Source organism: Xylaria bambusicola, assembly GCF_022495145.1.
Source record: "Xylaria bambusicola strain CBS 139988 unplaced genomic scaffold F5B22scaffold_23, whole genome shotgun sequence".
NCBI lineage: Eukaryota > Fungi > Ascomycota > Sordariomycetes > Xylariales > Xylariaceae > Xylaria > Xylaria bambusicola.
The window spans coordinates 520,482-544,910 of NW_025953576.1; the positions used below are offsets into that span (position 1 = coordinate 520,482).

Genomic DNA, 24,429 nt, shown 5'->3' on the forward strand with positions numbered 1-24,429 from the left:
GATCAAATTTGCTAGGAAACCACTTAGATCTATGTTTAAATATATGAAATTGTCCTCGTGGGTAGGACACTGCTCTGAAGTAAAACCTCGGCCATCTTTATTATATAGAAACCAATATTGTTCTAGATAACTATCTCGCACTTCTTCTATAGCCTCGATAATAGAACAACGTCGGCACTCTCTAACATCTTCCGACTATCTTATAATAGGTTTGGCTGGCTTATATCATGGGACTCTAAACTAGGAGGGCTCAAGACTATAACAAGGGCAGTTGAACTGGGCTTGGAACCGAGGATTCTGATTACAATGATCAACTAGGGCTGCATTAGTCCTTGACCAACCAACTCCTTCTTGGCTGTTGGTGGCTTAAGGAGACTCTATATACAAATGATCTGCCAGCCTAGACCGCCTGGGTCTCTAGGGTCTGTTTCAAGAAGCGAAGTCTGTATAACCTCACTTTCCAATATTGCCCAATATTGCCTGCATGTCTTGGAAGGTCATGAACAGCCTGCAATGGTCCTTCGTACGGCCGAAGTGCAAGGCGAACTGCATTCTTCAACCGGTACAGAGGTTACACGTGTAACAAAGACGAAGGTGGTAAGGTCACACTTGTAGACCATACCCTTTCACGGGTGTGCAGCGCAGTGGTTATGGCTTATACCGCTACTATTACACCCATCTGGCATTTGTTAATCCTGTACATCAACGCCCTCGCTGTTTATGCCATACTGTTCGGCATAGTTAATATAATTGGTATCCTGCTTATTATTACACCCGCCTTAAAATGCGTGAAACATGGACCTCCGGACGAACAGGAACGTAATTTCGGCATCCTTCTATAGCAGACTAGTAAGGTTATCTATAGTAATATAAAGCCAATCGTTAGAATAAGCTTTCAAACATTGGCAACCATATTATTTCTTAATCGGTTCCTTTACATATAAGATAGTAAGTGCTAAACAAGTATCTTTAGACATAGCCAGCCATGCCTGGTTAAACCACCCAACTATGGTAGCTATTAAGCTGCCTAAGTTCTATCCATAGTCATATTAAAGCTATAAAGGCTAGATATATTGAAGAATACCCCACACGTAACTACTCATGTCTATATAAGATAGCTTCACCTCCTACAAGTTATTGGGAGGACTTAGACCTTAAGGTAATTAATAGAATTACTATGTACCATTCTTGACAAGTTAAACTGCTGCAAAGGTCGAGCATCGAGGATCACCTTCCTTGCTATATCTTGATTAAAATCTAGGGAAGATAAACGGGTGGTTTCGTCCGAACTAAACCCTAGTTCTTGGGCTTGGTATGCCAATTAATGCCAGGCTCTTTAATTATACGGATGTGTCTTTAAATCCTCCTCATCGTTTTCTTTTAAAGAGTTCTCACCCGAGAGTTCTACGATATTTTGCATAATAGCAAGGTAGAGAACCTTTATACTATCTAGAAAGTGTGCTGCATAATCCGGCTTCGTATCGGACTTATATACACTAGAAACGATTGTTTAAATAGTAATAGGGAGTCGGCTTTTTCTTAAAATAAGCTGCTTCATAACACTCGTACATTATCGCAACTATTTAAAGTCTTACTGCAATATATGAATTGTCGGAATCAAATAGTCGACCTGTCTCCGCATAATCTCCTCCTTTTAAGATCATCGGTATTAACGTCTCCAAATATCGCAACACGGGACTCCGGCGACCAAGAGCGCGAAGATGAAGAGAGACATTCTGTTCCGAATGTAGGAAATAGCTGCAGTGTTATGTTGCCTGGCGAATGATCTCACTCGGATTATGACGGCGACGAGGCTTTTTCATGATCATGTCGACGATGGTAGCTAGTTCCGGACATCTGGTGTCCGTTTCTGACCACTTTAACAATAGCACATTGGTTTATCGCTTGGAAGTTATTTTCGAAAACATAGCAAACCGTAAGGCTGCTTAATGAGATTTAAGGTAGGGGTTTGGTCGACGGACTGGTACGATATGCGTACCGGGACGCGTTCAGACCACGGACCAGTACAACATTCGAACCAGTACAGCTGTGGACCCGGTGCTAGGACGTGCTCGCACTACGGACTGGTACGAGATTTGGACCAGTATACCTAGTCGTGGGACCGGTACAGGCCTGGATCTAAGTAACTACGGATTAGAACCCCGTATCTGCCCGTACCAGCACAGGCTTCGACGATGGACAGATAGTCCGATATTCAAGCCTCTTCTACCTAGTATAGCTGCCTCTGGCTGCAAAGCCCTAGCGGCCGCTGTATGTGCGTCCAACTAAATAGGCTAGGCCTAGTCCGGCCTTTCGCTAGACCCCGACTAGAGCGGCTGCAACCGAGTAGGAATCAATCAATCAATCAATCAATCAATCAATCAATCAAGCATACCATCGCTAATATCTGACATTTAATGCAGTGATATGGCAGTTTATCTCTGCAGGCCGGCCAGCCAGCCAGCCAGCCACCCCAGATTAGATGGTCTGATTAGGTAGACCTGCAGATCTCGTGACTGGCGCAGCCTCACTTGTCGAGCAGGTTAATGAGGGGTAGTTTCTGCCTTCCCTCTCCAACTTGGATTAATATTGAGGATGCTATCGATGCCGATCCTGCGATTCTGTTACGAACCAACAAGTGGACGACCTGTTGGGCAGACCAAGCACCAGTCGCAGGTGCCAAACCACAGACGCGGGGTTGGACCAGGAACGGTCACGTGACAGGGTCGGGGGATAGCTGAGCGATCCAGCTATCCAAGGGATCAGGGGATAGAGGAACTATCCAATGATCCAAGCAATGGGTGAAGGAAGGAATTACTATAAGAAGAATAAGATTTCCTATATAGCTAGTTATTTTTTATTTTGTTAATTAATTTAAGCATACAATTACTTCTTGGAATCTTATAAGAGAAACCTCCTAACGACTCAGTAATACGAACATTGTTTAGCGCCTTTGGTATAAGCTTGGCCCTTATCCCTAGGAACATAAACCTTACTCGGTGTTAGAGATAAACAGTTCGTTACATTGTGACTGCACACAGAAATCATCCGTATTAGGCTATGAGGGATCGTTTTCAGAATGGATTGTAATGCAAGAAAGGTCTGAAGAACAAAAGGAAAGAGCTGGAACTAAGGATCGTGTATATATATGTGAAAAATCAGCTGTGAAATAGCTCCCTCCATGCTGCAATCCAGCTAGCAATATATAACACACACTGATTGTTGGCCTGTACGGTCATAGGTATATCATCTTTTTCAAATGTTTCGAGCTACTACCATAAACTCCAAAATATGTTCACGTGATTATCTGACAGTTAGGTGCATCTCGCTGAATTAGGCTCTGCCCATCATTTTCGCTACCCTTTTTCACTCCCTCCTCAGGCTCAGAGGAGCCTCAAGCCTCAACACATATCGATTGCCATTCAGCCTTTTCAAACCCCCATCTCCATCCATTTTTCAACAACATATAACATCTTCCATCTTTTTTTTTTTTTTTTTTTTTTTTGGAGCCCCAGGTCAACGGTCAAACAAAGATGCTCCCTCTGGACTGGCAAGCCGTGCAATGGGACAGCGGATGCGGGGATGGCATCTTTATAACCATCATGCTACACGGCAAACGTTTTCGCGTATCTCTACTTCCACCTTCCTCCCCCGATACCATGGAAGGGCTTCTCATCTCAAGATTCGACTCGATCCCATATGAAGATGAAGAACAATCTTTCGCCATTCAACGCGAAATCGAGTTACTTGTCTACGAGGCTGGAGGATCGATCTGGACTCGGCTAGCTCCCCCCACTCTCGACGAGCCAGAGCCTTCGGATTTGCACTCTCATCTGTACCCGGAGACCTTCGCCTTCCGCTTCGTTACAAAGGATGGGAAATGGGAATTGATACCGGACCAAATAGAAGGAGAACCCGACCACCACCATCCTTCCGGTAACAGAATTGTTAACGACATAGGATTGCCTCAATATTCTTCCAAAGACATCCGTGTACTCGAAATCATCTCTGGGCAGGGGGATATCACCAAAGTTGCGGTAGGAGGAACAGAGATGTGTTGTAAGAGCGGCGATGAGGCTTTCTTCAAGGGCCTTGAACGCGAATTCGACTGTCTTCGTACGGTCGCGAGATCGCACCTCGCTCATTCGATTCAAGTACCCAAACTTCTTGGTCTAGTCACATTGGCGGAGACGGGGGAGATTATTGGTATTCTGGAAGAATACATTCCTACAGGGAATCCATATACCCTGGGGAATCTGGAGGACAAAGAGGGGTCAGAGCATGAGGGAACGGAGGATGAGGGAGTGGGGGTTGAGGCAATAGAGGCTTCGCCGGAAAGAAGGAAGAAGTGGGGGGCTCAAGTCCAGGAGACGGTTGATTTACTTCATGAAATCGGGGTTATATGGGGAGATGGAAAGCCGCACAACGTGCTCATACACAAGGAAACGGATGATGCATGGGTTGTTGATTTTGGGGGTGGTTATACACATAATTGGGTCGACGAGGAGTTGATGGAATCTCGGCAAGGTGATGAGCAGGCGGTTGGCAAGATTCTCGAGTTCTTGGAAGCTCAATGAGACTCAATATGGGGAATGACAACCCTGTCGTACACGTGTGCCGCAATGGTTCGTTAGGCTACGATATGGGAATTAGGCCAGATTATCGGAAAGCCCTCTTCCACGAAAAGATTCTGGGTGGGAGTCATGGCTTTGTTATGACCCTTGTGAAATTGTAGAAGAATGTGCATGACAAGACAATCTCGGCCCATGCCCTCTGGATCGGGGACAATCCACCAGTCTATGTCTTCCCAGCCGAGAACCTTCTGAGCAGAACCTACCTATCCTTTTGTCATTCCCACCCTAGACCCAGCATTCCTTGTATCGCGGTTAAACATACTTTTGTCGAGAAATCAATGGGGTTAATAGGGTCCGCGTTGTCTGTTGCAGCGTTGCCCGCTGTATTAGCAGCAAACGACGTAAATGCCCGCAGTCGCTTCGAAAAAAGGATGCAGTTAGGATTAGATATGTTTTCGATTGCTCGTTATCGATATTTGGCTTGGATAAAGGGTCCGGTCGGTGGCTTGTGAGATGTTTTCTAACGTTTGCGTTAGCCCGTTTCATTGTCTTACACTGTTTAATATTTATAAAGGCCTGCTAACACTTTATAAAATATAACGTGGTTTATAGGCGAGTCGCCCACTTTCCATAAAACTTTACACCTTAATCATCAATAACTTAACAACTATTAAAGATTCTACTAAAAGCTAACCTAATTCCGAATCTGAACTCAATTCTACATCTTCTTCACAGGTCCTTGCATTATGGCCGGTATTACCGCACCGTCCACAGCGTCGCTGGCGCGGCGCACCTAGCTCACTACCATTCCGATTTTTCGACTTATCCAACCGTACCTGATCTTCTACATCCCTTTAAGCACCTTCCTATAACGAGCCTCACGGTCATAGGCACGAAGACTAAACTATAAAAGAAGGGTCGTAATAGTTTATATTCTTAAAGATAAAAGCTAAGCTTATATTAAAAATGCTAAATAATATTTATATTATTAAATTATTAGAAAGTTATTCCTATAGATTTTAAGAAATACTTGTATACTTAAATTAATTAATGTAGTAAAAAAAGCTAGATATATAGGAATACCGTTGTGGCTATATAGTATTTCCTCCCTGCACACAACAGTTTGGCCTGTACGGATCACTGCTTTTTGGTCGGTGAGGATCAGTATCGCCATGGTGATCCGTGACGCGACTGTTACCCTTCTATCCGATATCCTTTTATCCGTCTTGGATCTTCCTGGCTGTGCCTCCAATCCAGCCCCGCACGTCACCTTGCGCCTGACCTTTCCCTGATTGGCCCTTGGCCTTCTCAGCCGGTCGGTCTACCTATGCCAAGAACAGGGGTCACGGTGGCCCGAGCTTTTGTATGGACTGCATCAGAGAATTCGGTGTCAGCGAATTGTCCTAGCTTCCTTTCCCCTTTCCCCTCTTTGTCGAGTATCGTTAAGTCAAAAGGTGTACATTAGAATGTCTTGCTTCTTCAATTGTCCCTGCCGTGACAGTTCTGTCTTAAGGTTGGTTGCAAGCGTAGTATTATCAGGGGCTTTCTTAGCAAAAATACCTAGTATACTAGGTATTGTGGCACGGAACACACGAAGGAAGGCAAGGCTCCCACAATATGTGCTGTATTGTACTAAAATCTACAGTTGAGGTTGGTGACTATCTTTTAGATGTCGAGATGTGATCGGCGTAAAGGCATGGTGACAGCAAGGACACGGGGCAAGGTCCAGGGTCCCAGCGTTCCCCATCTTCCCCCATCATCCTGCTCTTAGTGGCTGCTGCTTGTTTCTCTACACATGTACGGTAGCTTTGCGTTGGGCAGTACTTGGGCAGTACTTAGTTGGACCGTATTGACCCCATCCCCAGATACCTGCTGACCGCCCCGAGCCTGCGCCTGATGTCAGGTACCTGGCTGGTACAACAAGCTGCTATTACGTTAGACACACATGTACCCCTCTATTTATCTAGCCTTGGCCCCGTAAACACTGGCAACATGGAAATAATTCTCAACATCAACAAACCCCAATCATAACTGGTGATTAGTTCTGTCCATTGACTCTGCCTCACCTCAGCTTCATGCCGTCTGCTATAGAGTGCGCGAAAAGAGAGACTGCTACTACAACCACTATACTAGGTATTCGCATACACATATGTCTTATATCCAGCCCGTGTAAATACACACCACACATACCTACTAACTACACATAAACGTAGTCATATATCCATTACCTACATTCCCACACGCTCCATACGCACATATCCCTGCCTTGCCAACTTCCAAAGTTTTGACCGTCAAAGCGCCGTTCCTCCGATTGCCTCAATCCCGCCGCTACCATCTTTCCCGCCTATAATCGAATCGAATTCAATCTCCGATACCTAGAGTCTACCTAGGTAGTGCTTCAGCTCGCCGCCGATCGCCTGTAAGATCCTTAAGACACAGAAACAACCCGCCCGCGAACAATACCTAACTTATCTACCTGCTCCATCGATGCAGTAACCAAGTGTCTCTGCGACGATTTGATTCCCGCATCCTGATTTTGCCTAGGCTGTATGCTGTAAGGTCTTGTTTTGCCTGCATACCCCTGTGCGTGTCTGTGTGTGTCCGTCTATCTGTCCGTCCGTGTATGCCGCTTGTTGTGTATATGCGAGCATAAGGTACGTCGTTGGTTCCCCTCCGCCACTATGGTCACTGGTCTCTGGGCACTACTATCGTTGCCCTCCCCTCCATTGTCCTGCTCTCCCCTCATCCACCTTCTCTTCTTCTACCCCCCCCCCCCCCCCCCGCCTCCCACCGCTCCCCTCGTCGCTTAGGCTTCATGCTCGGAACGCCCAAGACGGCCTACAACTATACCTACATGTCCGGATGCCTCCCATGCAGATATCCATGTACAGGCTCCGTCCCAGGTTCTTTGCACACCGACATAGCTCCTGCGTCTCCATCACGATAGACCATCGCTGGCCCGCCTCGAGCATGATAGCCCTCCCTCCCCTAGCGCTACCGTAGCGTAAGGCCAAGCGATAGGAGAGCAATAGGAGAGAGAGCAAGACTACGAATGGGAAGACAACCATGCCCCTCTTATCCAAGCTAATCAAGAAAGTAGTTTCCACACTACCATCCAAGAGCAAGAGAAAGAAAGACGGTGACGAGAGCAGCGTCAACGACGTCTCTTCATCACTGCCAACCCCGGCACCCACGTCGCCACGACCCCACCGCCGCCATCACGACCACACCGACGTCGTATCCGGGGAAACAACAATCCTCGCCAACCCCCACAACCTTCATCAGTCTGCCACCATGGCTGATGGTGAGCCAGATTACAGCTCTCTGCCCCTGACAGAGCGATGGGTTCACAAGGTGCGCATTAGCTACTATCTCGATGCCGGCGCGTGGTTCCCGGCTTCTAGAATACCATGTGATTTTGTGTGTCTATACTAACATACCTGCCTTATTCTCTTTCCCCAGGTCTGGAAGGTTCGCAAACAAGCCTACGAAGATGCCGCCAAACAGTTCGAGCTCACTCCCGACGAACATGATCCCGCTTTTAAACCCTTCAACCAAGATCCTAGTTTATGGAAGGGCGCCGTCGCTGATTCCAATGTGGCTGCCCAAACCGACGGCATAGCCGCCTACTGCGCATTCCTCAAGTTTGGTGGCCGCGAGAATTGCGTTCGCTCGCGTGGCCATGTCATTACACCCATAGTTGAGAAGGGCCTCATATCCACTCGCCCGGCCACCAAGGCCTCCTCTCTTGAAGCCCTCCTCTTATTGATTGAAATCGATGCCGCCGCCCCAGTAATTGAAGACATTCTCCCTGCCGTATCCGCAAAGTTGCCCAAGGTCATCGCTGCTGCACTTGCCGCCCTTACTTCCATCTATCACAACTATGGTTGCAAGGTGGTGGACCCGAAGCCTGTCCTTAAAGTTCTCCCTAAGGCCTTTGGGCATGCCGATAAAAATGTCCGAGCTGAGGCCACGAACCTAGCTGTCGAGTTCTACCGTTGGCTGCGCGATGCCATGAAACCTATGTTTTGGAACGACCTGAAGCCTACACAACAGTCAGATCTCGAGGCTCAGTTTGAAAAGATTAAGGCCGAGCCAGCGCCTAAGCAGGAAAGACTTTTGCGGTCTCAGCAAGAGGCTATGGCCCGAGCCCCGCCGCCTGGTGCCGAGGCTGAAGATACATACGATGGCGATGATGCTGAAGAACCTGCCGAAGTCGATGCCTTCGACTTGGCCGAACCCCAGGATGTGTTGTCCAAGGTCCCGGCCAATTTCCACGACAACCTTGCTTCGTCCAAATGGAAAGACCGCAAAGAGGCGCTCGAAGCACTCTTCGCCGCCATCAACGTGCCAAGAATCAAAGACGCCGATTTCAACGAGATCAATCGGGGTTTGGCCAAGAGCATGAAGGATGCGAACATTGCTGTCGTCACCCAAGCTGCTCAGTGTATCGAGGTGTTAGCTATGGGCCTGCGGAAGAGCTACGGCAAATACAGATCCACGGTCATGCCTCCTATTATGGAGCGTCTAAAGGAAAAGAAACAGTCGGTGGCCGATGCCCTCGGTGCTGCCCTGGATCAAGTCTTTCTAGCGACAAGTTTTTCCGAATGCTTAGAAGACATCCTAGCTTTCTTGAATCACAAGAACCCCCAAGTTAAAGAAGGCACCCTAAAGTTCTTGGTCCGCTGTCTTCGGACGACGTGGGATGTCCCTAGCAAGCAAGAAGTGACCAGTATCGTCGAGGCAGCCAAGAAATTGCTTTCCGAGTCGAGTGAAGCACTCCGGTCTGGCGGCGCTGAAGTGCTGGGAACAGTCATGAAAATCGTGGGTGAACGTGCCATGAACCCCCATATGGAAAGTTTGGATGATATCCGAAAAACAAAAGTCAAGGAATTTTTCGACAAGGCAGAGGTCAAAGCGAAGGATAAGCCCAAGCCTGCACCCACCCCAGCAGCAGCGAGGGCACCCGCAGGCGGACCCAAAAAGGTGGTTGGAGCAGGACTCAAGAAGGCCCCAGGTGCCGTGAAGAAGATAGTCCCCGCCGCAAGTGCGCCGCCGCCACCCGCAGAACCTGTATCACCACCAGCGCAAGCGAGGTCGAAGCCGGCTGGGCCGAGTAAATTGGGGTTACCCAAGCCAGGGGGGCCCACAGGCCTGAAAGCGCCACAACGTCGTCTCGCCGCACCGGGCGTTGGTTCTCCACGAAGAGCTGCGGCACCGCCACCACCGCCACCTCCTGTAGAAGATGAAGAACCCATAGCCGTCTCACCTCCACCCAAACCACGAATCGGACTTGGTCGAGGTGGCTTGGCAGGTCGGTCCCTGGCTAAACCGAGTGCTGCGCCGACTCCGGCGCCCATAGCAGCCTCAGCGGCCCCTACGAGCGGACTGGCGGCAATGGAGAGGGCCGAACTCGAAGAGCTTCGGACAGCCAACGAGCAGCTTCTTCGGCAGGTTGATGAGCTGCGCCACGATAAAAGCAAGCTTTCATCTGAGATACAAGAGTTGAAGAACCAGAATGCCGGGCTCATTGAGGATCACACTCGAGACCATCTGAGTATCAAAGCCAAAGAGACGCAACTTGTTCGTGCGCGCAGTGACGCGGAAGCAGCCGAGCAGGTAAACGAAAGACTTCGGCGGGAATTGGAACGTCTCAAGCGCGCTCTTAGTAGGGCTGAGGGGCTAGGCGTTTCTGGTGGTGGCGGCGGTGTGACGAGCCCAACGGTCATGAGCCCCACACACGACGACATGGGCATCTACCGTGACGGTTCCAACAGCGCCGGCGCTCGGTCGAATCGGATGAGTTACGCGAGCACCATGTCCGAGGAGAAGGAGAACGGCGATGCACCGCCCCCGTATGCTCGCAGCAAGCTCAGTCCAGAAGTGAGATATACCAGCGGCTCGAGCGGGCGTGGTAGTCCCGCGCGGGGATTCAGGGGTGCAAACACAAACACGGACGAAGCGGCCCATGGCACCACTGCCTCGGCGAGTAACGGTGTGGAAAGCTGGAGGAGAGCGGCAGAGGTCACGAGTCAGCTTAAGGCTAGGATAGAGCAGATGAAGGTGAGTTTTGCTCGTAGTCCCCACCCCTGTTATTTGATAACAATCTTGGAAAATTCGGTGAACTGACTAACCAACGTACTCCCTTCAGGCCAAGCAAGGGTTCAACAGACCATGAAGTACATGAATAATGTGAAACTGTTAGAAATGAGGGGGAAATCACCTTTCTGTTGTCAGTTCGCCTTAAGGTACTGGGGCGTAGGCTGAAGGAAGTTTCTTGTAGAGATGGTGGGATTAATTGTGTGTAGGTATTGTTTCGAGGTGTAGAGAGGGGTAGAGTGCATTTTTACGGCGTCCATGGATTAATTAATACCCCCCTGTGTACCGTTCATTGAATGTTCTGTTCTTAGAGGCTGAGAGTTGCGAGAAGTGAGAGAAAAGAGAAAGAAATGAGAAATAAGAAGTGTTAGATATACTTGTTAGATATACTTGGAGTGTCTATCTGCCTAACTCTGTGATGGATGATGATATGAGAAGGTTTGGAAAGCACGAAGGAGGAAATGAGTTATTGGGTAGATAAATAATACCGCTATAGAAATGTATAATGCTTAAGGTGTTGGTTGATTTACTTCCTTGAGAGAGGTTAGAAGTGATATACGTGATGATGAGGGTGATAATTAATGTGAAGAAAGTGTAAGTTGGCATGTATATAGGTAGTAGGTCTCTATTGAAATGAATGAGGGGAAGTCGATGAGGGTATTGGTTAAATATCAATCGAAGTGTATCCTGAAGATTCGTCCCTACTCAAGAGCTATCTGAAACGAGGATTGGTCTGATTATTGGCAGTTTATCAAACTGGTCATCATCGGGTAAAGTAGCATTGGCTCAGAGTGAAGTTTGAGGGCCGTATGCATTTGTTGATAAGGATCTTGGCGTTCGAGACGAAAGGTCTCGCTTTAGGTTTATTTATAGATCTGTATATGTACTTATAGATTCACGAGAGTTGTGAGGATATGCACATGCTATGTCTCAGAAGGATTTTCCCCCCCAAGCTGAACACTGACCTACGCCCTTCTTAATAGGGATGAGTGATTGTTTGGCTATTGACCTATGAACATTTAGTACTTCCTCATTGAACTTGGCTATACCTAGTAGAGATGACCCAGTGCTACATTCTCGGTTACGACTTGTCCATGCTGCAATCAAGCCACCAGAAGATGGCTATGCACCGCTCAGACTAAATACACCACGAGGTTCGCACTGTTCCACAAGGCTCCGTTCACTATCGCCGAAGACACGGACAAGAGAACCTCACCATTTTAAACCTTACGCTATAGGCATACCCAAGCAGAATCACCAAGCAAGAAAAAATGGAGTCTGACATAGTTTTCGATGACTATTACGCGATATTGGGCGTGACTGCGACCGCAGATGATCGAGAAATCCGAACGGCATACTATAGACTAGCAAGACACACACACCCAGATAAAAACTCCAGGCCAGATGGGAAAGAACAGTTCCAAAAGGTTAGCACACATCTTCCCCTTTCCCACTTCCCACTTGATGACTTGGAGCCCTTTAGCCTCAGCTTTCTCTGTATCCAAACCCCAGCCTCGGGAGCATGCCCCCAGCTAATATCTGGCAATTCTAGCTTCAAGCGGCGTACGAGACACTCAGCGACTCCACCAAACGGAAAATATACGATACTGTACGACCAGGCAGCGAAGAGGGACGGTTGCGATTACGTATGCTAGAGGAAATGTATGCTAAGATGTCTACCAAGGATAATGAGGTCTTGGAAGCGAGGCAGAAGTTGAGCAATCTAGAAGCTGAGATTGCTCAGCTCGAAGAAGAAGAGAAACGCCGACGACGCGACTATGAGGCTACTCTCTCTTCCAAGAAGTCCAGAAAGGCGTTCCTTGCTATGGAGCTGTGTATTTGTGAACTTGTTGTCGCCGTCATGGTGATGACGATAGAGTGTCTCAAAAATCCTCAGAAGATGGAGGAGGAATTGAGACGACAGGAGGGGGCTGCGCGACAAGAAAAAGAGGAGGAAACTACGCAACAACAAGAGGAACAGAATGAAAATGGAGAAGATGAACAGCTACCAGGAGTAAGACACGTCGGAACGCAAACGGAGATGTAAAGGGCTAGAGCAAGAACAACTGAACCATGTCAAAGATGTGCTCTGGACGCGGCTAGGAAGCTCCCTGAAGAGTAAGAACGGCCATGCAAGCAATTGTCATTGGGCCCCCAGGAGCTGATCAAGAAGTTGCTGAATACTTATCTCAAGAGAAATTTACAGGGTATTGAACGCTGAGATAAAGTAATGTTGTGGAGGTGATGGGCTGGGACTTTGCTAGTCTTTCTGGTGATGACTTAGGTCTACGAACCAAGCTTTATGCAATAATCATTATCAAGACAGCACCCAATGGGCGCAGTTCTCACACTCCGTGAACCGTGGCTTCCCTTGACTAGATTTTATCAACATGTGAACTTTAAGACTCTGCATAACCAAAATGCTATGTCACGAACCTGGTAGCTCAGGTATACGATAGACTCTGATCATTGCAGAAGTATGTTGTATTTTTCTCTGCTGTACTCTCAGCGGTAGATCGTTAAGTTCACCATAATGTTATAGTTATCCAGCTAGGCTGACTACCCTACAATGGAGCACGAGATATCAATTAAATAGGCCAGCAAAGTATGAAAGGAAAAAAAGGAAGGCAAGTCGCTTCTTGGCTAACTCAATACAGTATGACAGGACTCTACGATGAACTCAACAGTTGTTCAGTTTCTTCACCCAGACTTACGGGCCTTGCAATCGTCACAAGCGTATGCCAAGGCCCAACTGAGTGCGTACTATGTAAGAGGAACACGTTCCATCTGTATTTTGATAGACGAAAGACTGCGAAGTTGTGTGAGTGTATTCCCTCTCAATGCTTTGTCATGATATTGAGATTGGAGAGTTGGACAAGTCTGATGCTCGCGCTTCTATATTATACGCTAAGGTCAAAAACAGACGAACGAGGCTAACTTTGTGGAGTGCCAAGCTCACCTAAACAAGTATAATTATCAAACCATCCTTGAACTGAACTTATCATCTCATTCTTAAGAGCTGATACATAAACTATACCTGGGTCTATTCCAGGCTGTTCATTGAGAACATGGCCGAGGACACTACTTATGAATACAGAGCCATCGAAACCCTACGAACCATTCGGTTGGTGCATCTTCATCCAGGCATAGAGACTGACCCGATCCATCTGTCTCTCGTGACCACAAGCCTTGATACCGCACCCGATTTTGAGGCAATTTCGTACTGTTGGGGCAGAGCGCAAGAAGAGCAGCAAGTGACATGCAACAATGCCACCCTCACCATCACCAATAGTCTATTTACGGGGCTTGTGCACTTTCGGTATCCCGATCGTCCTCGAGTTGTCTGGGCCGATGCCATCTGCATTAACCAGGCTGACTTAGCCGAAAAGAGTGGGCAAGTGCTGTTGATGCCTCATATCTACTCACAGGCGACGCGTACACTGGTCTGGCTCGGTATTGCCAGCGACCCCGTCTTCGGAACCGTGTCGCCTAGCGTGGCCGTCTCTATTCGCCGTGCTCTCGAGCTGTTGCCCGAGATCGACCCGGAGGATCCCGCCGACATAGCGGCCAAGCTAGAGGCTACACACCTTGAATCGCAGCGTCTCTATGACGAGGGCAAGCCGAGCTTGCTAGATCATGACTGGGTGCCATTGGTGGCATTGCTGGAACGGCCTTGGTTCCGTCGCAAGTGGGTTGTTCAAGAGGTTGCACTCGCTAAGGAAGCAATGTTATATATCGGCGGTGGGATTGAGATCCCCTGGCCAGACTTGGCGAAGCTTGCGTTTAGTATGGGGCTGCTGGGAATCCAGAGGCTTCTAACCTTGAAGACTGGGAATACAGTGCTAGAGACTATTGCTCCGCCGGTGATTTGTGTTACCAATGTCCTCATGGTCCAAATCTTTAGACGACACGCCACTCTTGTTGATGGTATCGTAGCTACTATCGATTTTGACTGCACGGACCCTAGAGACCACGTCTATTCACTACTGAGTCTTGGCGCTATCGGGCCCACGATTTTACCTGACTATCATGTCTCGGTCTGCGAGGTATTTCGACGTTTTGCGGTGGCAATGTTGGTGCAAGGCGAGAGTCTGAAACTGCTGAGTCTGGCGCCTGACAGGATCGGTTTTGTCAACCCGGATATTGAGAGACTTGAAGGGCTGCCGTCGTGGGCTCCCGATTTCCGACTCATCAACTCAGATGTCATGGTCAGCTATACGGTCAGACCACAGGCCTTCTTCGCCGGAGGACGTTCCAAGCCGATTGTAAGTGTATCTGACGATCAAGAAATTCTCAAATGCCAGGGCTGGTTGGTCGATACTGTCAAAACATTCGCCACCTCCATGGTCGAGATGTTGTTGGTCGACATTCCTGAGCTGCGATCTTCGCCGGGGTCCCTGGTAGATCCGTTGATAGAGCGAAGGAAGAAGCGACTCGCCCGATGGTTGGAAAGTTGCTATCACACTGCTTTCCCCCAAACTAACGGTTCCAATAATGCTGACCCCGACGACGATCGTATGATGGCCTTTTCTCGCACAATGGTGTGCGATATGGATATCATGCGCAACCGCCTATCTCCAGAAGTAGTGGGTGCTTTCCCGCAGTATATGCAGTGGGCAGCTGAACGCGTGGCAAGCAAGCAAGGCGGAACTAAGGAGCAGACAGCGTCTATGAGTGAATGTTCTGCGGTCATCGATACAAGTATAGTTGCAATGGCATCGTGGCTGAAGTTCTGCATCACGGAAAACGGTCGCTTTGCCCAAATACCACAGACATCAGAGGTTGGGGATTGCATCTGTATTCTTGTTGGTGGCGAGGTACCTTTTGTCGTACGGCCGACTAGGCGCGGAACATACACCATCGTCGGTGAATGCTACGTTGATGGTGTTATGGACGGCGAAGTTGTTGAAGAGAAACGTATCATAGGCGAGGCATCTAGCATTATTCAATTTGAGTAGTCGGCAGTACGTCTAAGGCTTGGGCAGGTAGTTGGTATTAAACGGCCTACATGCCCCATGTAACGTGAATTGTAGAGTCTATGGGGTGAGGTCTGTGAGCTCGTCGTGATTCGATGATGGCGACGATGATTTCAAATGGATGTCAATCCTCAGAGCGAATAAGTCGCCTAACTGATGCCTGCCGTAATGTCAGGAGACACAGTCACAAAGACCCTAGGGAGGGCTATATAAGCTCTTATGACTTTATAAAGGGGCGTTGGAGCCCCTGAAGAGTTGGAAGGTCAGGAAGCAATAGTTATTAAGCCTTTCTGTGATCTTCTACCTATCTACGCAACTGGAACTTGCCTTTTTTTTTTTTTTTTTTTCTTTCTACTTTTGGACCCTCTACTTGACGCGTAACGTGATATTCATCTACCCTATTCGACCTAGGCATGCAGGTATGTATACAACAGACACATATTTCCAAAAGTAACAACAACAGTTATATGAATTCGGTTCCATTATTGTATAGCTTGTAAGGAGGCTATGATTATCACCGAGACTGCTTATTTAAACAGTTTCTAGCACCTTTTAGTTCATGGCTGGATAATTCAACGAATTTAAGCCACTTCAACTTAGACTTTCTTGCAAAATAAAAAGAAAGATGGCGATGCTGTGATAGCCCGTGACTCTCCACTAGACTGACCTAAGGAAACGGCCGGCGTGTATAATTCAATTTCTCCTTCTGTCCATCAGGTCTGCGCTCAATACTGCACCATTCAGTTGCACGTTCTAACGCCCAGTCCATAAAGTGCTCTAGATCGAAATAATCGTCCACCCAACCATGTTGTACAAGTTCCTTTAGAGCAGCCAGAGTCCAGCTGACGCAGTTCTCGGCGGGGTCGGTGTTGTCTCTGGGTACTGGGACTTTCGAGAGAACGTCGTCCACTGCATCTTGGTCGATGCCATTGGGGATCTTGCCAACCATTATACGTCCCAGCATCGAGCGGCTTCGAGGACAGTTGGCGGCTTTGATGTAATTGTAGCGCCAACCACCGGAATCTGGGATATTGACATACGTGTCTGCCTTGATAACCTGGTAACAAGATCCGTCCCCAGTGCTCCCTTTCGGCTCAGTCCATATAGCCCAATGAAACCTGGCATACCCCAACTCATGGCTCTGCTCATGAGATGTTATCCCTTGACGAGAGTACAACGCCACGAATACTCTGGTCTTATTTCTGTTGGGCATGATAGTGCTGAAGTGAGCAAAGAGTCGAACCTAGAAATGTCGTGTTATTTATGTGTTAGTTTCGTATGAAAATTAACACAGTGGCAGATCATTTTCAATACTCACATCAGAATATGATGCCGGAAGGATCACAAAAAAGGGGTAGACCCGTGCAAAGGTTCAGCCTCTCGATAGAGCTTATGAGGGAAAAGAGATTGGGTTGATACGGTTGGAACAGCCGCTGGAATATAAGGCATATGAATGAAGAGATTTTGTGAAGCAAACGAATGCGCAAACATGATCAAACGTTGTACAAATTGTTTACCGGAAGTTCTGAAGGACAGGCTACGCTGTAACAGAACTCGAGACGTGTTACTTTCGCCTCTCATAGTATTGGTGACTAGAAAATGTCTTACAAGTTAGGCAACTAATTTGAAAAGCGCTTCTAATTGGGGGTATCGCCTCGGTGAGATATGACAGATGACCCTCAAGACGGTGTTGTGCTACGGGACGCGGTCCGTGGCTTTAGATTTGAGCAACGACTGTTTATGGCAAGAAATATATTGTATTAGCACTCTATCTAATCAAAGTCAAACATATGCTATATTGCTACACCTTAAAGAACTGAGATTAGAAGTATGGTTGTGTAATGGTAACAGAATCTGTATTCAGCATATTTGGTTTAAGTTAGAACATACTAGGCATAATGGGAATAGATACATAATCGCCGTTAATCACCCCGAGAAAAGAAGTCATAGCTAGAAGAGCTGATGTGCGAAGCAATGCAAACGCGATCAGGGAAGAGGGTGTCGGTGCGACTGTAGCTCATTGTCCACGTGGACTTGGAATCATGTAGTTCGTCCGCACGTGTATGATACCTTCCGCTGCGTACGCCCAGGTTATACCGGTGTGACCAAGATCACCTTGGCGTGATGAATAATCTAATAGGCGAAACGAGTGAACCGAGAGTGCGCTCATCTCAATGATACCCGGGCAATCATAAACTTTGAGTCACGAAGATTAGAGTCATCTTGTGTATCTTGTATTGTACCAGGCACCAGAATCTCGAGTTACCAATGAAAACATGATACTTATCACTCGTTATGAGGCCATGAAACTCCTCGGAGATCACAGAAGCATTGGATGCACAAGCATAGAGAAAATCACCTTTACGAACACGGTGTGAGGGAAAGGTAGCCATGACATATGACATATTGACGGTTTCACATGTAATAAACTCAGCCTTAGGAGAAAGCCGAGAGATTACGCCAGGCCTTTTACAAAATACGCCAAGATACGCCAAGATAGACCTATGGCGCTGGCAAGCTGGATAGAATCCCTTTGTTTGCAGTCGCTGCGAGAAGGTGAGAGCAAACTTGTCGCTTGCCATTTGCGCTACGTGGCTTTTGTATTTGCCTATGTAAAAATGAGCAAATAGAGTAATGCAAAACAGTCCAGGGTGTTTCCCTTCTACTGAAGAGTATGATTGTCATGCATGGAACCAATTATGTCCTAAGAAATAGTTGATGAATCAAACGGACATCTTTCATATTCTTCACCTCATCTCCATGTCTCCAGTGCTTCTCTCCATTTATGCATTCTTGTCCCGCACCCCAGCTGAGCCAAGTCAATCAAGCTTTTTAGCGTCTTCTGGGCGGATCGGACCGCTGTAAGTACGGTACATTAGCGTAAGCCTGACATAGACCCATTAGTAGGTTTATCCTTGGAACCCGAGTTATGAACACATCGTAACATTTCAATGACCGAATGAAGAAGAATGCTAATACGATCCTAAGTATGATGTAGGTAGGTATGTAATTCTATATGGTATGTACTGTAGGGTAACTGGTCCCGAGTGAATACAGCATATACCTGCTAACTCCAATCTGTCTATAGGTCGTACTGTAGATATATGCCATTTGGTCAAGGCTGCTGTTGTCCAGTTTCGGATCACGGTGAAAACCTTGGTATGGCGAGTATCAGGGTCCCAAGTAAATACACCAGCGACAAGAGCGTAGGTGAGTAGCCGAATGTAACCCTTGTTGTTCCAATCATCAAGTCCAACTGCGGGGGACCAGGGGCTGTGGATGCCTGGCACGCTACACACACAGAGTAGAGGTACCGGTAGGTATTACAGAGTCGATACTGAAACCCTCTTTCTCTTCTTCCGTAGAATCAGCACGTGTGCTCGGTCTTGACCCTTCAGATAGGGATGGAGCTCGATGCTGATGACGTCCATCAGGCCTTCTGCCGCCAGCTTTCCGACCTCCTCTTGGAAGCCGCCTGGTAGCCAGAGCTCTTCTAGTACCGTGGCCACTATGTGACCCCCATCCTTCAGGAGCCGGGAAAATTGTCGCAGTGCAGGGACGGGCCCGACGTGTCCATGCGTAAACGTGCCCACACAAGTAACCAGTTCATACGACTGGCTGGGCTTGGCAATCTCTTTCGTCAAGTCCCCCAGGAACACGTTATGATATGCCCCCGATGTCTCCGCAATCCGGAGCATGTGGGGAGATATGTCCAGGCCGTCGATGGCTGTGGCGCCGCGCTTGGCGAGCGCTGCTCCAACCAGCCCAGTTCCGCAACCAGCATCGAGCACGGCTCCGCTGTTATGACTGAGGAGCTGGTATGCTGTTTCGGCAGCTATGACAGGTGCGACATAGTCGTGCGCGCCATTTACCAGGTCGCTATCATATGTGTCGGCCCATTGAGCGTAGACATCCTGGATATCCTGGTGGCTGCGACACGCGCGGGCGCGAGCAACAAAGTTTCTTTCGGTTTCCATCCCGTCTAAAGAGTAACGCTGGAAGGCTTTAAACAAAGATCAGAGCAGCTTATAAGGTTATAAATTCGCAACGACGATGCTATTGCATTAGGCCAAGGACACTATGTATGCCGAACGTACGTCTAATCCCAGGTACCGGAGTCCTGACCTACTCTGAAAATCTACGGGAGAATTCATCGGTTGGACAATGAAGTTTATCTATACGCTGATCCAGTTTAGCCCAAAATCTGTGTTGAATCTCTTGCCAGTAAAGATCATGATGCTTCTACCGAACATGTCGTGCTGCACAGGCGCGATAATCGGTATCTTCCAAGGTGGTATCAGCCCTGAGTTTTCCTTTTGAAGTAGGGTATACACTATTCTGGTTAGAGAAACAGTCTGTTTGATGCTTGTAAGATACAACAACCTATTCTAGCACTCATTTCCATGAATTCATATCATATGACTCAACCTGTATCAACGGAGACATCCTTCTTGAAAGGAGCCAAGCCAAGGCTTGATGTAATATGCGTACTACGCCCTACCCACGGTAACACTAGCAGTATACCTGCAATGCTACTATATCATGCGACCCCATTCACATGTCGGCAGCAAGGTACATAAAGTAGGGACACTGGGTAAGCTCAGAAACTGACATGCCTAACACATTGCCGCCCGTGCTACAATGCTACCTACCTCGTGTGGTACACGAGCTGCACAGCATGCATGTTGTGCTGTAGATATCACCCACATCACGGATTGAAAAGCTTCCCCGACAGCTAGACAGCGATCGTCGGAGAGCCAACTCCTACTGCAACCTGAAGTTCCTACCGCTTTCATCACGCTTGGCCAGATGCCCAAATGGCGTGCTTCTAGTAAGTGCCAAAACAGTGAAGCTCCTTTACTGGCCTCTCGTGACATCATACCGCCTTTTCTCTGCTACCTGATACGTTACAGGTCTAAACACAGATGCCGTATGTCAACACCTAAACATCGGGTCTCAGGGTCACCAACCAGCTAGCTCAGTGATATTTGCCGGCGCAGCTCCTCGTTCATCCCTTCCTCCACATTTGCTTAATTCACCTCAGTAGGTTGTGCTTTTACCTACCTCTAAGACTTGTCGATATACAGCAAGGTCTGCCTTTGTTAAGCCGTTAGCTGACTATCTTATCTGCACAGTGAGTGCTAGGTAGAGTAATTGGCTGAGTCAGACAGTGAGAATGAAGAACCAACACATGACGACTGACACCAGTGGGAAAGATATGCTGGTCGAGAAAGCCGACACAACCCCTCTGGATATCGGCTCGTCTGTTTCAGGACCTACTGGCCCTCCTCTCATCGACGACGACATCACATACCCGGAAGGAGGAGTTAGGGCGTGGCTGGTGGTGCTCGGAGCGTGGTCGGGATTAGCTGCATCCCTTGGAGTATACAACTCGACTGGGGTGATCGAAGCGTATGTGTCGAGAGAGCTGCTGCCCGATGAATCCCCTAGCACCATTGGCTGGATCTTTGGTGTCTACGCATTTATGACCTGGATCTGTGGAGCTCAAGTTGGTCCAACGTTTGACGCCAAGGGACCGCGTGGGCTGTTGATCGCCGGGAGTCTCTGCACTCTCGTCGGCGTGTTCGCTCTCAGCTTCAGCACAGGTGAGAACACATTGCCTATACGCCGTATACTATACAGCGTTCAGTATACGGCTCTTCTTCCGGATCCAACGCTGACCACATAGTCCTTCACAGAGTACTACCAATTCATCCTGGCCTTTTCTGTTCTCGCCGGCGGAGGAGCGTCTCTTCTCATTACCCCGGCCATGGGCTCGGTGGCTCATTGGTTTTTTGAGCGCCGCGGGCTCGCCAGCGGCATAGCATTCACAGGGGGCGGGGTTGGCGGTGTACTTTTCCCCCTTATGATGCAGTCCCTTCTTCCTCAGGTCGGATGGGCTTGGTCTATACGGATCCTCGGTTTTATCTTGCTTATCCTCTGTTCAATCAGTGTGACATTTTGCCAAAGCAGGATTCCACCACGCAACGGACCACATACCACTTGGCGTGATACGTTACCTGATCTGCGCATATTTTTGGATGGAACCGGCGCCATGTCGATGACAACCGCAGCCTTGTTCCTCGTTGATCTCGCGTACTTGGTTCCGATGACATACATTCCGAGTTACTATTTAGACCGGCAAGGCCTACCGGCTGACAAAACACTATCAGGTGATGCTGCGTTTGCATATCAGCTTCTCGCCATCGCTAATGGGTCGTCTTGTTTCGGTCGCTACGTGGCTGGCGCACTGGCTGATCAATTTGGTCGGTACAATACTTTAATTGTATCCCTATTTTTCTGTCTAGCGTCAGTCGCTGGTTTCTGGCTACCCGATGCTCTGGCTCCAAACTTCGACAGCATAGCACTCCTAATTCTCTTTACCATCTTGTTTGGGTTTGTGAGTGGTTCCAATGTTAGCCTGACGCCAATCTGCCTTGGTCAGTTATGCGATATCCAGGATTACGGAAAATACTATGCAACGTGCTACACGGTTTGTTCTTTGGGGTGTTTGATTAGTATCCCCATTGCTGGAAGCCTTCTGGATGCTACGGGAATGATGGGCAAACAGGGTTATTGGGGTGCTATTGCCTATACTGCTGCTAGTTATCTCGCCGCTTTCTTGTGCATCGTGTGGGTAAGAATACGGGTGAAGGGCTGGGATTGGAGGGTCAAGTGGTAGGGCTCAAACTCAAGCAGAGGCATATTCCGGAGGCTTGCGTGTCTTTTCCTCGACGTCTCCTCAACATATAGCTTGGTAAGTGTAAATATTGAGTTTGACCTGCAGAAGCGTAACGGCCCGTATGACTACCCCAGTTTCGTGAATGTGTGAATGAAAGGATTGTGATCGTTTGGCAGGGTCTGGGTGACGCGATATGCAATGCTACTACTGCTGCCTCGGAAGGATGCTAAAATGCTACTACAAGTTGCACTCTAATCCCGCATTGCTCACCGTGCGTTAATATGAGACCAATGACCGAATCAGAACCTTCTTATTTGAATCCGAAGGCTTATACTCTGGCTCTTACGAGACCATACTCTTAACTGGTGACAATAACAGTCATGAATCCATCAAAATGAAACCACGAGATACATAATCACGGCGATCAGCATATTAGGCTGTTGATTCCCTTATGCCTTCACCGCTTAGATATGTAGCATTCACGCTTAAGATAGGAAGGTGAGAATGAGAAACGTGAACTTTGTTAAACAACTTCCTTGTAGAAGGCTTACTCTGCGTCGTAATCATGTTAATTGTCTTTGGCTCTTCCAACCTCGGGAAGTTAGCATTGGCCCGGAGTAGGGACAATCAACGGCAGATTATCATATTGCCCTTTCGTGCAGCGGCAACTCCTATTGCTTGATTGACACGCTTGTCGTTAGCCGAGGCGTTGCTACCAGCACTGCTATATAGTCACGAATCGCTCGTCCGATGGTCGGAGGGCGTTATTGGCACATATGAGCATAAGACCATCTTGGGATCACATTAGACGACCCTTGAAGAAACGGATAATTAGCCTAGGAATAGTCTCAGAACACAAAATGGTTCCAACGCTCGATTTGAGCCTCTTCACGACAGGTGACGAACAGTTGCGTCAGCAATTTGCGGACGAGCTTCTTGCTGGCCTGGTAGACACCGGGTTTGTGAAGATCATCAACCATGGTCTCGAGAAGAAGAGGCTTGATGAGGTCTTTAGATGGGTAAGTGTACCTACGCCACCGACTTTCGCCATTTGATCCAGCTGCTGACTCTTTCATTTGACAAGAGCAAGGAATTCTTCCATCAACCTGTCGAAGCCAAGAACGAGGTTGCTAATGTGATTGGACCCAAGCCTGTGCGCGGGTACAGCGGTGTATCGGTCGAGTATGTTTCGAGACTCGTGGATGCTGAGACGTCCAAACCCATCACCGACTCAAAGGTAAGAACCCGCCTAGGCCAAGCGATTCTGCTTTGCTTTATCCGATATTCATGTTCAATCTCAGGAACATTTTGATCTGGGGTCTGCGAATGACTCCGAGTTCCCAAACCAATGGCCTCAGAGCCCCGAGCTTCAGGGGTTCCGCCCTTTCATGGAAAGGTTACACGAGGACGGAAACGCTATTTGCCTTACGTTACTTGAGGCCTTGGAGATTTCCCTCGGTCTCAAGCCTGAGTCGTTGAAAGAACGCTCCATCCCCAACGCTGCGGACCTCCGTCTTACCCACTATCCCGAAATCGCCATCAAAGAAATGAGGTCTGGGCGAACGAGCCGCATCGCGCCGCACTCAGACTGGGGTATCATCACACTTTTGTTTCAAGACAGCACCGGTGGCCTGGAGGTGGAAGATCGGACCCGGCCGGGCACTTTCATCCCTATTGAGCCCAATGACACCACCGAGATGATTGTGAATGCTGGTGACACCCTGATGCGCTGGACGAACGGAAAAGTCGTCGCTGGCATTCACCAGGTTACTGTCCCTGAGGGTCTCAAGAAGATGGATGAGATTATAATCCCCGAGAGATACAGTGTGGCGCATCTCTTCAAGGCGCAGCGACAGGTATCAATCGCTCCTCTGAGTCAGTTCGTTACTGCTTCAGAGCCGGCGAAGTACCCCGAAATGAGCGCCTTGCAATATCACAGACAGGTACAGAACCTGCTTTTCACTTAAGTCGCGCGAGGAGACCAGACTCGGGGATTTAAGCATCGTTGCCGTACAAGTTCGTTGTTCCACGCAGAGAAGGTTAAGATATGATCAATTCCAGCAGAAAAAAGTTGGGTTGCTAGGGATAGATTTGCACT

General features: G+C 48.3%; 8 protein-coding genes across 8 annotated transcripts; 6 read left to right on the plus strand and 2 right to left on the minus strand.

Annotated features, from left to right (window-relative positions):
• Positions 1–3,481: 3,481 nt before the first annotated feature.
• On the plus strand, positions 3,482–5,257 carry F5B22DRAFT_608679 (uncharacterized protein). The gene has a single exon (XM_047975086.1). The coding sequence runs from the start codon at positions 3,534–3,536 to the stop codon at positions 4,575–4,577; it is 1,044 nt and encodes a 347-aa protein (XP_047830480.1). The 5' UTR covers positions 3,482–3,533; the 3' UTR covers positions 4,578–5,257.
• A 2,098-nt stretch (positions 5,258–7,355) lies between these two features.
• Positions 7,356–11,498, plus strand: F5B22DRAFT_608691 (armadillo-type protein). Its single transcript, XM_047975087.1, has 3 exons — positions 7,356–7,928; positions 8,037–10,637; positions 10,726–11,498. The coding sequence occupies exons 1-3, from the start codon at positions 7,641–7,643 to the stop codon at positions 10,750–10,752; spliced, it is 2,916 nt and encodes a 971-aa protein (XP_047830481.1). The 5' UTR covers positions 7,356–7,640; the 3' UTR covers positions 10,753–11,498.
• Positions 11,499–11,589: 91 nt separating this feature from the next.
• F5B22DRAFT_608696 (DnaJ domain-containing protein) lies at positions 11,590–13,022 on the plus strand. Its single transcript, XM_047975088.1, has 3 exons — positions 11,590–11,827; positions 11,912–12,100; positions 12,226–13,022. The coding sequence occupies exons 2-3, from the start codon at positions 11,945–11,947 to the stop codon at positions 12,718–12,720; spliced, it is 651 nt and encodes a 216-aa protein (XP_047830482.1). The 5' UTR covers positions 11,590–11,827; positions 11,912–11,944; the 3' UTR covers positions 12,721–13,022.
• A 626-nt stretch (positions 13,023–13,648) lies between these two features.
• Positions 13,649–15,848, plus strand: F5B22DRAFT_608698 (heterokaryon incompatibility protein-domain-containing protein). Its single transcript, XM_047975089.1, has one exon. It carries the CDS (start codon positions 13,742–13,744, stop codon positions 15,629–15,631), a length of 1,890 nt encoding a protein of 629 aa, XP_047830483.1. The 5' UTR covers positions 13,649–13,741; the 3' UTR covers positions 15,632–15,848.
• A 445-nt stretch (positions 15,849–16,293) lies between these two features.
• On the minus strand, positions 16,294–16,862 carry F5B22DRAFT_656366 (uncharacterized protein; the record flags this gene model as incomplete). The annotated part of the gene is made up of 1 exon (XM_047979955.1): positions 16,294–16,862. The coding sequence occupies one exon, from the start codon at positions 16,860–16,862 to the stop codon at positions 16,317–16,319; it is 546 nt and encodes a 181-aa protein (XP_047830484.1). The 3' UTR covers positions 16,294–16,316.
• Positions 16,863–18,970: 2,108 nt separating this feature from the next.
• Positions 18,971–20,043, minus strand: F5B22DRAFT_608700 (S-adenosyl-L-methionine-dependent methyltransferase; the record flags this gene model as incomplete). Its single annotated transcript, XM_047975090.1, has 1 exon — positions 18,971–20,043. Exon 1 carries the CDS (start codon positions 19,624–19,626, stop codon positions 18,973–18,975), a length of 654 nt encoding a protein of 217 aa, XP_047830485.1. The 5' UTR covers positions 19,627–20,043.
• A 579-nt stretch (positions 20,044–20,622) lies between these two features.
• F5B22DRAFT_608703 (major facilitator superfamily domain-containing protein) lies at positions 20,623–22,540 on the plus strand. The gene is made up of 3 exons (XM_047975091.1): positions 20,623–20,692; positions 20,785–21,255; positions 21,349–22,540. Exons 2-3 carry the CDS (start codon positions 20,826–20,828, stop codon positions 22,329–22,331), a joined length of 1,413 nt encoding a protein of 470 aa, XP_047830486.1. The 5' UTR covers positions 20,623–20,692; positions 20,785–20,825; the 3' UTR covers positions 22,332–22,540.
• A 651-nt stretch (positions 22,541–23,191) lies between these two features.
• On the plus strand, positions 23,192–24,298 carry F5B22DRAFT_636727 (uncharacterized protein; the record flags this gene model as incomplete). Its single annotated transcript, XM_047977330.1, has 3 exons — positions 23,192–23,350; positions 23,416–23,568; positions 23,633–24,298. 3 exons carry the CDS (start codon positions 23,192–23,194, stop codon positions 24,296–24,298), a joined length of 978 nt encoding a protein of 325 aa, XP_047830487.1.
• Positions 24,299–24,429: the final 131 nt, after the last annotated feature.